The sequence below is a fragment of the Manduca sexta genome, chromosome 13 (assembly GCF_014839805.1).
Source record: "Manduca sexta isolate Smith_Timp_Sample1 chromosome 13, JHU_Msex_v1.0, whole genome shotgun sequence".
Taxonomy (NCBI): domain Eukaryota; kingdom Metazoa; phylum Arthropoda; class Insecta; order Lepidoptera; family Sphingidae; genus Manduca; species Manduca sexta.
The window spans coordinates 10,459,082-10,471,844 of NC_051127.1; the positions used below are offsets into that span (position 1 = coordinate 10,459,082).

Consider the following 12,763-nt stretch of genomic DNA (forward strand, 5'->3'; position numbering starts at 1 on the left):
ATTACTTTAAATTCAATATTTATGAAGATTTGTTTACATCGTCTGACACTACATGTACTTGCTGACTCGCCTGCAACAAATGGCGTTTCTGCCGCAAGGCGGTCCCAGTGTGTTGAAGTAAACGAAATAGTGCCATATGCGAAGAAAGCAATTATTTTTGTCTTTTTTGTTGCGTTCCAAATAAGCTTTGAGTAAAAGAGATAGACATATATATTGACAATTCTGCGTCGATTTCCCTAACATAAATATAACTTATTCATATAGCTAACTTTTGAGGCCTGTCCTCTTTATATTTAGTCATTGATTTAGCGTCACCGATTCACGTTTTATTTATCAACAGTTGTAGACCTCACGCTACGGTATTCGTCAACTGGGAAATTAGTGAAATATTCTTTTTTTACATCATTATGCATAGTTTAAAACTATTATGGGCCGCTAATAACGAAATATCATTGTCAGAGACGAACAAGAATATATCGCTGTGAAATGGAGAAAATTGTAATTTTGCAGGAATTGGAATTTAACAATCGTTTTCGATTAAGTAAAGAATGTTTTCGTCTGATTGAAGACGTCTATGTGATGATCTTCCATACATAATAATAATAAAAAGAAAGTTCTCATTTGAAAAAGTATTATAATACCTGTGCATAAATGCTTTATAAGAAAGCATTACAAAACAACAACAAAAAAATACCATTTCTACCTACAGAGTGTAACAAATTTATTATGCTTATATTTTCATTTTATTTATTATTATTTTATTATTTATATTTAGGTATACAACAATATTCATAAAAGTACAGCTTTATACCACAAAACCACATTTTGCATAGGTTGCATATAGGTACTCGAGATTCCAAATCTGGCAATCTCGCGCCGAAAATGCAAACTACAAAGATGGACGATTGCATTTGACAATCTCTCACGCTATACCATAGACTAACTAATAGAATTCGGCGCGACTAAGCGTGTAAACGTGCGGAATGGGCGGCTAGCGTACAATGTGTACTTTGTCTACCGATTTAGTTACGTTGTCGTTTAAGCGTTAGCGTTTTACGATTAGGCGTTAGCGAGTACGGTTAACGTCACGCTTGGCTTTTGTCTAGGCCCCCTGGGCCCTTATTCTGTATGATAGTGTAAACGCGTAACGCGGCCGTGTCATGTTATCTTCGAGTAATGTGCGTGGAATGGTATTCTGTAAGCCAAATTTCTATAGTCCTAAACATGGTGCGTTGTGTTATGTCCTTGTTACGCACTGTTAAAATAACGTGCAGGATAGAGAATAAGGCCCCTGTACTGTCAGTGTTATTTTGTATGGTGTAGTGCAGCTATACTCTAAGTGTGTTCCGCGGAACGCTAGGGTTCCGTGATACCTCTGTCGGGGTTCCGCAAGAATTTAGAAAAAAAAAATCAAAACACCTCTCTCAATAATAATTAGTAACTGTGACATTGTACTTTTATTATGCTGATTAATAAAAAATACACTTATAAAAACAATTGTTTTATTGTAGGGTTCCATCAAGTATTTTGCTTCCCAAAAGGGTTCCGTCATTTAAAAAGTTTGAGAACCACTGGTGTAGTGTATACCCAATGTGTATACTTATCTAAGAATATAATTGAAATAAGTTTCCTGTTTATTAAAATTCACAGGCCGAAGCCATGCCTGTAGTTGTAAGGATCAAAGAGAATTAACAGCGGCGATAGCCTAGTTGGGTGTGGAACAGACTGCCAAGACGAATGTCCGCAGGTTCAAATCCCAAGAACAAATACCTCTGACATTTCTAAAAAAAAAACGTATTCTTTGTGAATTTATCGATCGCTTTAACGGTGAAGAAAAACATCGTGAGGAAACCTGCACATCTGAGAAGTTCTCTATAGGAAATTCGAAGGTGTGTGAAGTCTACCAATCCGCACTAGGCCAGCGTGGTGGACTAAGGCCTAATCCCTCTCAGTAGTTGAGGAGGCCCGTGCTCAGCAGTGGGCAAGTATATAATACCAGGCTGATATTATTATTATATTATTAAGACATAAATATAATTATCAGGGGCCTTATTCTCTATCCCGCACGTTATTTTGACAGTGCGTAACAAGCACGTAACACAACGCATCATGTTTAGGACTATAGAAATTTGGCTTCCAGAATACCATTCCACGCACATTTCTCGAAGATAACATGACACGGCCGCGTTACGCGTTTACACTATCATACAGAATAAGGGCCCAGACATTCATTGTTTGTTTCATAAACCAGCACGAACTTATTTCTTGCGTTGTGAAATGACCCGCCGCGCCTACTGGACAAGAACCTTATCCCGCAGCTGGCAACCCACAAGAGCTAATTGTCAATGTGACATACGGTGTTTATTGTGGAAGGTGGTGGTGGTGTATATAATTTAATGTCTTTGATAAAAGCAGTTTTTATTGGAACTATAGGACTAAGCATAAAGCAAGGATAACCAGGGTGCCACATAATTAATTATGGCCTGTAATTCGTGTGCAAAACCATTTTCATTATTACGAAGAGAGGTAGGTACAGTATATGATCTAATGTAGGTACACTTTACCTATTTATTTATCATTAGATAATAATTATTATGCTAAGGTTTTCTCTCTATGAACCAGTCTTAATCTATATTATAAACTAAATCATTCTCCAAAGATTATGCCCCAAAACATATTTTATACTCTTGATTTATTTCATAGAAAGGCTGCCCGGGTTGTGGATTTAGCTACTGTTCTAAATGTCTTAACAACAAGGTGTTCTTGCCGAAAATAAATGCTGAAGCTAAGGTAATGTATAATTATTCATTACTAGGTTTAGTTTAACAATTGGAAAAGTCTACTAAAATATATTCTAGAGTTACATGATTTGTGGCAAGTAGAAAACCTTGATTTGGTGGAAACACACTCCATAAAATGTTATGTGACATATTATGTACTATGAAATTGTTTACATAGTAGAGATTTTTTTACTATTCTAGGTTTGTGCTAAATGTGAAAGATCACCTTCAGGTGAAATTAAACAAATTGCCCCTCCAGATGCTTATTATAAGTAAGTATAATATCTCGTTTGTGTAGCTGTTATTATTTAATATTATTAATTATTATATTCTTTCTGAGGACCATTTTTAATTAGAGAAAGTTGGTTTTCTGGTTTTGGTACAAATTAGTCTCATATCCAATTAAATCTATTCAATATAAAGCCAAATTTTTCATGAAAAAATATTTGTGAGCTTTTACTGACTTACTTTGACTGGCATCCCATCTCAATTAAACTCAAGTAGTAATTTTATACACTCTCTAACTATTTTTTTTTTAGGAGAGTGGCAGGGATGAGTCCTGACCATTTTGATAGCATCCCTCATAACTCTAAAGACCAAGAAATAGCACAACGGCTCCAAAGTCTGAAAGATGAAAGAAGTAAACTAGTTGCTTCAGAAAAGGTTACTGAAGAAGATATTGCTAAAAGACTTCAGAGCATAAAAGGAGAAACACCTTTGATATCAGATGAGGAGTTGCAAATGAGATTGGCTAAACTTAAAGGACATCCAACATTGGTTACCACACAAAAAAAGGTTTGTTTTCACTTTATTACTGTAAGTATATATACAATTTTAACAAGTGCTCATTACTGCACATAGAGTACAATAATCCATGCAAGAAATATCTCCTGGATAATCAAATACTAGAATTGGTTGATACACAAAAGGATTTGGGTTTCTAAAATGGGAAGCACTCTCTTGTGTAGTGAAAAGTTAATTCCTTCTTGTATATAGTAAAGCCTTTTTAAATGTTAAAAACTTATGAAGACCTACTGGAGTAAACCTAAGTCATTAGGGCGTCATATATATAAAAAAAAAATTAACTGATCAGAAAAAGTCCAACAGAAAGCAACAAAATTTGTTTGCACAATAAATATTGTTGGCACAAAATTGCACAATAAATCCTACAGTACACACCTAAGATATCAAGGTGCCACAATGCTTGAAATTGGAGGAAGAGAGGTAACTTGTTTGAAACATACAAAGTGATTTCTGGTTACTATAAAATGCCTGGTTTGCACAATATATTCAAGCCAAATGAGAAAAGGACATCCCCTAATCTAGTGAGTATCTTCTAATCCCCCTACTCTAGTGAGTATCTTCTAAAGGAAACCCATTGAAGCATTTTATGACCAATCATGTTGTTACTGATTGGAACACACTTCCAGTTTAACAGTTGTTATGGCACTTCACTGAATGCTTAAAAAAAAATTGGATAAGAATATTAATCAGTATGACTGTGTCATACATCAACTTTATAGGTGCTAGTGTGCTTATCAAATAAATCTATACTATTATATAAAGAAGGATTTGTTTGTATGAACGCACTTCTAGCATCAACTACGGGTTCGAATTCTGTTAGTGTTGGATAGTCCATAATATAACAAAATGCTATAACCAATAGGAACAGAGCATCAATGAAAAAATTCATTCCTTTCGAGAGCTTCCATCGGGTGCGCTGCGTAAACGGTTAAAATTACCCAACAATCATTACGGAAAACTCTTTCAAGCCGTGAGCAATAAATAAATAAAATATGAATCATTATATGAGATCTAGACTCTGGTTTCGGTCAGCACATGCTGAGTCATTTCCTTTTTTCTTTCACTAATATTATGTTTGCTTAATTTGTTAATTGAAAGGCAATAAATTACTTTATTATTATTATTATATTTGTAGTACGTAACTAACAGATGTCATGGTAAAGAATTTCAAAGACAATAATTCACCTATGTCCAGCCTGGGACTATGTAATCAAATCTATATTGTGGTTTAATCTAGTTTCGATTAGAGGCAATCACGAGCGTCGCCAGCCAATGGCCTATTGGGAAGAGACAAGTTGATTTGGAGAATGAGAAAAATATGCAGTGTAGGTTTAGTCGAGAGCACATGTTCCTCCCCCACTCCTCCTGCCCCGCTTTAATAATAACATAGAGCAGAGCGTAATTGAGCGTACGGAATAATAGGAATGGAATTGGTGAATTCATTCGAGTCTCGACGTATGGGGAGAATCGCTCAAGGAAGTCAAGTCAGACTTAGGACTTTCGTTGCTTTACATTAAAATCTCTAGAAGGGCAGTTGCCCCTCCTTGCCCCGCCTGGGCGCCGCACTTGGAGGCAATGCATGTGGGTACTAATAAGTAGAAATGGAATTTTTTTTTCATTAAAAGATTTACAGAGATGAAATCGCGAGCAAAAGCTATTTACCTATTATAAATACATATAGACTATATTTATGTACATTATCATATTACATTTTTTTATCTAAAATTGTTTTAGCTAGTTCTACCAGCGCCCGATTTAAGAACAGAAGAAGAACAAGCCAATGATTTATTAAAACAATACATGGAACAAACAAAAATTGATTCAAAATATAAAGAGGAATTTGACGATATCATGAATGACATTGAATTTAGAATGCACAAATTAAAAGGTGTTTCAAAACCACAACCTTCAACCCAAAACCAACAAGATATTGAATCTGAAGATGAGGAAAAGATTGTACAGAATATTATCAAAAGGGTAATTTTATTCACACAATTATAAAACTCCACAAATACTAAAAAAAATAATTCGCGAAATAAGCCCCTTAGCAATCCTTATATTCTAACATTATTGTAATCTCCTGTGGATCGGGGGAATTTAGAAAAGTTCTCTGGATCACCTACCTACTGTAAGAAACAATTGCCCTATTACCGGATCAGGATTATATACAGGTAATATTTACCCTTATATAATCCTGAGTATTATCTATCTTATATTAGGCATGTGGATATCAAAGCGCTTGCTCAAATAAGTTTCTGACTTATCACTTTGGCATAAAATTAAAACGAATTATTAAATACATGATATTCGATTTTTACATTGTGCAAGGGAAGATTTTTTGATTTTAAATGGTTATTCTATCAACAGGCTAAGGAACAATCACTTTTGGATAATAGTACCATACCAGACGATACAAATAACGAATTACCATTTTGTGAAATTTGCGATGAAGATGCTACAATGAGGTGTTTGGGCTGCAAGTATTTGTTCTGCAAGACATGTTTCATGGAACATAAAGATGATGATGATGGTTGTGATAGATATGAGTTATATAAACCACCTAATAATAATAAATAATTTATTATTGAACCAATTTTATTATCAATAGTGTCTGTGGTATGTAAGCACTTTAAAATATAAATCGCTTATATATTCTAGTTATTGTAAAAATATTGTACCTGTATATATTATATTTTCGCAAGTTGCTTGATACGCATGTTTTAATTAAATAAATATATAAAACGTTGGCTAGTTATAATTTTATTTATTTTTAATTTCATCAATTATCCCTGGTATTAATTTAACCAAATCATCTGCAGTTTGCTGGTAGTCACTCTCTATCCATATGTCTTTTAGTTTATTTATGATAGGACCATACATTTTCCCAGGGGGCACTTTAGCATTCATCATCACCTTGCCATTTATTGGGAATTTAGGTATCTCCCATTTGTTAAATTGTTCTATCAGAGCCTCTTCACCCCTGTACTTTAATACTTCTCGAACATAATCCACTGCATCTTTCTGTTTTATTTTTGTATTCAATACAAGTTTTTCATAGGGCCTGAAATAAATGTCGAATTGTAATTACAAATAAGTACCTTTTTATTTAAAGATTTTATATGAATTATTTAGACTGTTATATAAAAAAAATATCTATTATAGTTCTTAAGGCTTCGCTACACCGAGCGGGGTTGGGCGTAAAACCTATTCACGTAACAACAATGTATGGGATACCTTACACGGAAACTCCCACGTAAATGGGTGCGGTGCAAATAGAGTATAACCAGTACGTTAGTGGATCTCGCTAACCCACGTGATTTTGTAATGTTCTTTCTAGACAAGGTCTCAAACTTAGGGCACTCAAATTTAGAGGGTAAATTGGTGAGATGGGATTTTTATATTTTTATTGCTAAAGTTAGGGCACTTTATTAATTTTTATTTTTGTTTCAGGCAATCATTTTTCTAGATGAAGTATCACTTGGGAGTAGGGGAGTAGGAAACTTGAATCATTTTCAAGCTCCCTAATTTACTTGGGATATTCTTCGTGATCTTGTCTCTTTTTATTTATTTCGTGTCCGAATTTTCTTTTTCTCTTTTGTTTGGGGCAAACAAAACTTATAGAACTTGCGCCCCAGAATCATTAATGATTCATAAAACTGACTTTTGGAGGACATTTATGGCTGGTGTCGCGCACCGACAAGGTTACCGACGAGAAGTATGGAAATTGTGCCGCGCTCCCACCTCACTATCACACCACGTTGACATACCCCAACATTCGGTCTGGCAAAGCCTTTAATATAATATAATATCTCACAGCTAATATCCTTATCTCATGGTTAAGCAAAATCAAAGCCAGAGTCTCCATTAGGTCGTATATTTGGCAACCCAATGAAAAAGTCAAAACAATTATATCCATGTACCTATGTATAAAGTACATCCATAGATACTTACTGCAATGGTTTCATGCATATTTTGTCTCCTCTGTGTTCTACAAGGAAGTATGTCATATCTCTCTCATAGCCAGAGAATTTAAGTCTACTATGAAGAACAGTAACTTCATCAATATCCTTGAGTAAGGCTGCCAAGTAACTCATAGGATGGAGTTTTAAATGTTCTGCTCTTTTCAGAACCCTGTCTAGTTCATCCAAATCAGTTGATAATGGTAATCCTAAAAAAAAATCAATTTTGTAAAGAGAATATGAAGCATTATATAGATAGGTTTATTGCTATACAAATGACTTGGTAAATAATAATTACATATGTTAACAAAAAATGTTACTAAAAAATATTAGTAATTAATGTTGCTTGGGGATTTGCCTACATAAAATGCCCTACCAGCCATAAATCTAGAAACATTTGCATTACAAACATTCGCTTTTATTACAATATTATAAACAAGAAAGAAGTGTCATTATAAAATTTACCTATGTATTGTCCAATGCCAATACTTATCATGGTTTTTAACAAATGGCCAGCAAATTTGCCTTGGAGCATCTTCTTTAGCTCTACCCATATTCTTTCTCCTGATATATTTTGTAAGCCTGGAGCATTTTCTTTTATAACCTCAAGGGTCTTTTCATCATGGTTATCAGGGTTTTCAGCAATTTTTCCATAAAAACGGAAATAACGCATTATCCTGAGATAGTCTTCCTTTATTCTTACATCTGGATCACCAACAAAGGCTACTCGTCGTTTTTGCAAATCTTCATAACCAAAAAAGTAATCATAAACAGAGCCATCAAAACCTATAAAAAATAAAACAGAATTATACCTTCATACATGTTACTGGTATTTTTTTAAAATACAATTAAAACTATTTTATAAGGGAAAACATGGATAATTTTATTTTTTCTTACAAAACAGGCATCCACTTGCCTGATAGTAAGGATCACAATTACCCATAAATAGTATCAACACCACATATTTGAGACTCACTTCACACTATTACATTATGGACATTCTCTATTTTATGGCTGTACCATTCTTAAGGTTGTTTTAATTAAAATACAATTATTAGTTCTACACCAGAATTATTTTATAAATGGATACATAATAGGGGACCGGCCTATGCTTGATTTTGTACATTATTCTATATGTAATGGTTAATAATACGAAAAAGAAGCACTCCCGCGAAAACTGCATAAAAATTGGTTAAAGAATGAGCGAGTAATTCATATTTAAAATATTGTAATGTGCAGAAGTGGGCGCATTGTGGGGATATCGCTTCATCTCTATCTTTCGCACGCGTTGTAACTCCCTATGACGTCACATGTAGGTATTTCATATCTTTTCTGTTTCTTGTCAATTACCCCTTCTCCCGAAATTCAAAGACTTATAACTTGTTGATTTTTTAATGGATTTTAATAATTCCTTCTGTGTTATAATTTATATGATGTAAATATTTGATAATAGTAAAGATCAAAAATGAGTCCGGTACCCTATTGTTTACACTTCTTCAAAATGTGCATGTTAGTCTGTGTGACATACCCAAGAACATCGAATTTATGGTGAGGTCTCTTCTATTAGCATCTAATTTCCAGTCAGTAGTGAATTGCACCTCTGCATGTCGACCATCTGTGACCATATCTATCCTCAGTGTTGTGATTTCATAATTCTCCTTGTCATTAATCCTTGGTGTTATTGTCCCATGCTTTTCTCCATTCATGTTAATCATTCTGATATTTTCAGCAGTAAACATTTCTTTCATTTGTTGCGGAGTAGCTGTGGTTGCAAAATCAAGGTCTTTGGGTTGCATAGACATCAATAAATCTCTGCAAATTATAAATAAGTTTAATTAGGTACATACATAGGCTTTTTATTTATTGTAAATGAAACATTGAGCAAGTAATAGGACATATTCTAATAAATACATTTAGGTCTAATGAGTAAATTTCTGGGAAATATATAAAGTTTATAAATTAAAACCTAACCACCTGACTGCTCCTCCAGCTACCCGGATTTCATATTGGTATTTGTCGAACAACTCTTTTAGATATTTAACTTCTTGAGATAAAATGCTCTTGAATTCTGGGGTGTCCAGTTTAATGACTATTGGATTTTCCCGAGATTTTAATTCCAAGTCCATTTTAGATTTTACCCTTCTCTTGTTCGGAACTGTAGCACTGCAAAACACCTTTAAATTCTAAATAAATACATGAAGAAAACATTGAGTGTAGGTTATAATAAATACAGATAATTACTCTTTTTTCCAAATGTTTACAGTGATTGAAAATTCTAGCACAGCTGTTGTACATAACTTAATAATATGACCAATTTACATTTACTTATAGAATTAATACTGTGATAAATATTACTTTAATAACAAAAATCAAAGACCATTATTATATAGAAAATGGCTATTTTGATGGCTATATTCTCTTTGAATACTACGGAAGGCAAAATTCTTACACCGGTTTGTCACCTGTCACTGTCAAGTGTCAACTGTGAACTGTGAACTATAGAGGTGTGGCAAAGAGAATAATATTTTTCTTTGCTATTATTATGGCAATTATTGTACATCATACCAATTTCAAGTTAGGAATCTATTTTTTTTTTTTTTATATAACTGAAGAGTTTGTTTGTTTGAACGCCCTAAAATCTCAGGATCTAATGGTTCCAATTAAGGCGATACCTCAAGGTCCATTTTCATACATTTCATTTCATTTTCATCATGGATATTTCGGCCTTTAAAATTTAATATGACGAAATTTTAAAGGCAGAAATATCCATGATTATTAATTATTTTTACGTTTTTCTTTCAACTGCGAGAACTAATCACTAACTAGACGTGAATTTAAATTCTTTACTTGCCAATACTTGTTTAGTTACCCAGATTAAAGGTGAAACAAAATGTATGAAAATGGACCTTGAGGTATCGCCTTAAAACAATCTTAGTGATGGACTTTGAATAGGATAGACCATTTATCGAGGAAGGTTATAGGCTATGTATTGTCAAGCTATGAGCAATAGGAGCGGAACATAAAGGAACATGTTGCAGAAACGGGGAAAATTGGACATAGATATATAAAAAGGATCTAACCTAGATACAATGTGACACTTTTGAAATCTAAGATGTTTTTATTAAGTACATATATACGTTGTCCGAGCTCAATACTGGCAAGAAGATAGCAAGGTAATTGCTCGACATTCACTTCAACCTCCAACCACTGTCGCGGCTAGTCGGCTTACTAACTTTTGGATTTTTATAAATAAAATTAAAAATGCCTTCCTGTGTTTTAAGACGATGTACTAATTATACTCCAACTTTGAATGAAAAAAACGTTTCATTTCATACGTTAGTAATAAGTATACACTATTTAACTTATTTTTTAACTAATAAATGCATTTTATTCGACTATCATGTCGACGAGGCGGTCGACGCTTGGGCCCACTCGGGCCGTATCAATGCGAGCCGCTAGGACTGTGACCATAGTAAATACTGCGCTGTTTTTATGTGCAATTTTGTTAACGTATGATGCGTCTATTTGAAATAATTAAAATTGAATTTAAAATCGTATTTTTGCTCATTGATATTCTATTTTATATTTTGCAAATGAAAAGTTCAAATTAACATATTTTGAATAAGATATTTTTACTAATGGAAAATATAGACCTTATAGACTAGAACTAATAATACTGTGGGAGCACCTATCATACCTATCATAGTCGGCTCTTTTTCGACCATACTGTGGGAGCATATTTTGAGAGCATCCGTTGCGTGCATTGTAGAAACGGTTAAAATTACGTAACAATTATGTATAACTGCACCTCTGATATAATATATTTTAAAACAAAGTACCTCGCCACATCTACTAATCTGAACGTTAAAAACTTAAAACACGACCCAACGGATAAGTATTAGGGAATAAAGCTCCGCCCACTGAAAATAACCTCGATAATAGTCCCACCATATATTATTTTCCTGGGATAGCCAGTAGCCTATATTTTTCCCAGGGTATCAGATTATGTCTTAACGAATTTTTCGACATATCGAGCTTGAGTCTCTCATAGAATTCTGCGTTTTATTCAGTATTTGGGATGTATATATATACACTTTACAAGTACTCTCATCTGTGGCAAAGTACAAGTACTTATGGATGAAATACAGCCAATCTATTGTAGAGTTACTTATCATTTCCTATCCTGATTATTATCGTATCCATAGTTAATATATACCTACCTTAGGTACTACATACGGGTAAGCCTGGAACTACATTTAGCGATTTTAAACATGGACTTGACCCCCCGCCCCCCTCGTGAACACTTTTGTATTTACTTCTTGGTTGTAAATCTCGTGAACATTTCCTGGCTTTCTCCCCTCCATCCATCCTATGAGGTTTCATTTTCCTTCCTCCACACTTCCCTTCCCCAGATACCCTCGCCCAACTTTTCTCCAGGCCCCTTTGGTCGCTAAGCCGGAGGATTACGGTCCGGTCTTGAATATTCGATCAACGATAGTATTATTGGTCGAATATTCAAGACTACATTCTTGTACAGTCAGCCAAAAAATGTCAACCACCCTTAAAATGTCCCAATTAGTCACGTTTCAGTCTCAACCAATTCCAATAACACGACCCGGAGTCATGTCGTACAAAGTCCAATTGGAACTATTTTTTATTGAATTTAAAGCTTATGCAATTATTTTGGTAAAGAAAATAAATATTGGCCTTGGTTGAAGTTGTATTGCGGTCCGTCCGCAGTACTGAGACCTTGGATTCGGTTGATCCCTATGTCGGGCAAAGTGATATTGAATCTTTCTGCTCAGGATCAATATGGAATTTGTGCCCGATATGGCGATAAGCTCGTCCCTATCACATCATGGGACGGAATTCACAGGGCGGAAAGTGGGTGCACCAGTTGCGTCTTCCTACCGCTTTGGGATTAAAAGGTGTGTATGTATATAATAATAATAATAATAATAACAGCCCTGTATTATATACTTGCCCACTGCTGAGCACGGGCCTCCTCTACTACTGAGAGGGATTAGGCCTTAGTCCACCACGTTGGCCTAGTGCGGATTGGTAGACTTCACACATCTTCGAAATTCCTATAGAGAACTTCTCAGATGTGCAGGTTTCCTCACGATGTTTTCCTTCACCGTTATGATGAAGGAAAACATCGTGAGATGTGTATGTATATAGAAAAACATATTGAAAATTACACGAAAAGGCGGTTTAAAG

General features: G+C 34.4%; 2 protein-coding genes across 7 annotated transcripts; one reads left to right on the forward strand and one right to left on the reverse strand.

Annotated features, from left to right (window-relative positions):
• The first annotated feature begins 2,333 nt into the window (after nucleotides 1–2,333).
• On the forward strand, nucleotides 2,334–6,173 carry LOC115446922 (abscission/NoCut checkpoint regulator). Of its 2 annotated transcripts, XM_030173768.2 has the most exons (6): nucleotides 2,334–2,526; nucleotides 2,704–2,790; nucleotides 2,982–3,052; nucleotides 3,320–3,575; nucleotides 5,319–5,561; nucleotides 5,952–6,173. In XM_030173768.2, the coding sequence occupies exons 1-6, from the start codon at nucleotides 2,479–2,481 to the stop codon at nucleotides 6,159–6,161; spliced, it is 915 nt and encodes a 304-aa protein (XP_030029628.2). In that variant the 5' UTR covers nucleotides 2,334–2,478; the 3' UTR covers nucleotides 6,162–6,173. The 2 variants fall into 2 exon arrangements, with proteins under 2 accessions (XP_030029628.2, XP_037294099.1); XM_037438202.1 differs by lacking the exon at nucleotides 2,704–2,790 and having other exon boundaries at nucleotides 2,341–2,526.
• Nucleotides 6,174–6,328: 155 nt separating this feature from the next.
• LOC115446921 (CCA tRNA nucleotidyltransferase 1, mitochondrial) lies at nucleotides 6,329–10,045 on the reverse strand. 5 transcript variants are annotated; one of them, XM_030173766.2, is made up of 6 exons: nucleotides 9,993–10,045; nucleotides 9,518–9,706; nucleotides 9,072–9,355; nucleotides 8,009–8,329; nucleotides 7,536–7,752; nucleotides 6,329–6,645 (listed from the first exon to the last, which is right to left on the reverse strand). In XM_030173766.2, exons 2-6 carry the CDS (start codon nucleotides 9,667–9,669, stop codon nucleotides 6,345–6,347), a joined length of 1,275 nt encoding a protein of 424 aa, XP_030029626.2. In that variant the 5' UTR covers nucleotides 9,670–9,706; nucleotides 9,993–10,045; the 3' UTR covers nucleotides 6,329–6,344. The 5 variants fall into 5 exon arrangements, with proteins under 5 accessions (XP_030029626.2, XP_030029624.2, XP_037294098.1 ...); XM_030173764.2 differs by having other exon boundaries at nucleotides 9,785–9,994; XM_037438201.1 differs by lacking the exon at nucleotides 9,993–10,045 and adding an exon at nucleotides 9,785–9,986 and having other exon boundaries at nucleotides 9,518–9,726.
• Nucleotides 10,046–12,763: the final 2,718 nt, after the last annotated feature.

What these genes read in the sequence shown, in the direction of transcription:
- LOC115446922 (XM_030173768.2), top strand. Translation starts at nt 2,479, where the DNA reads ATGGCCTGTAATTCGTGTGCAAAACCATTTTCATTATTACGAAGAGAG. An exon ending in AAATAAATGCTGAAGCTAAG is followed by an intron (nt 2,791 to 2,981) that starts GTAATGTATAAT and finishes TTACTATTCTAG; the next exon opens with GTTTGTGCTAAATGTGAAAG. An exon ending in CCTCCAGATGCTTATTATAA is followed by an intron (nt 3,053 to 3,319) that starts GTAAGTATAATA and finishes TTTTTTTTTTAG; the next exon opens with GAGAGTGGCAGGGATGAGTC.
- LOC115446921 (XM_037438201.1), bottom strand. Translation starts at nt 9,838, where the DNA reads ATGTACAACAGCTGTGCTAGAATTTTCAATCACTGTAAACATTTGGAA. An exon ending in GTAAACATTTGGAAAAAAGA is followed by an intron (nt 9,727 to 9,784) that starts GTAATTATCTGT and finishes GTATTTATTTAG; the next exon opens with AATTTAAAGGTGTTTTGCAG. An exon ending in ATATGCATGAAACCATTGCA is followed by an intron (nt 6,646 to 7,535) that starts GTAAGTATCTAT and finishes CATTTATTTCAG; the next exon opens with GCCCTATGAAAAACTTGTAT.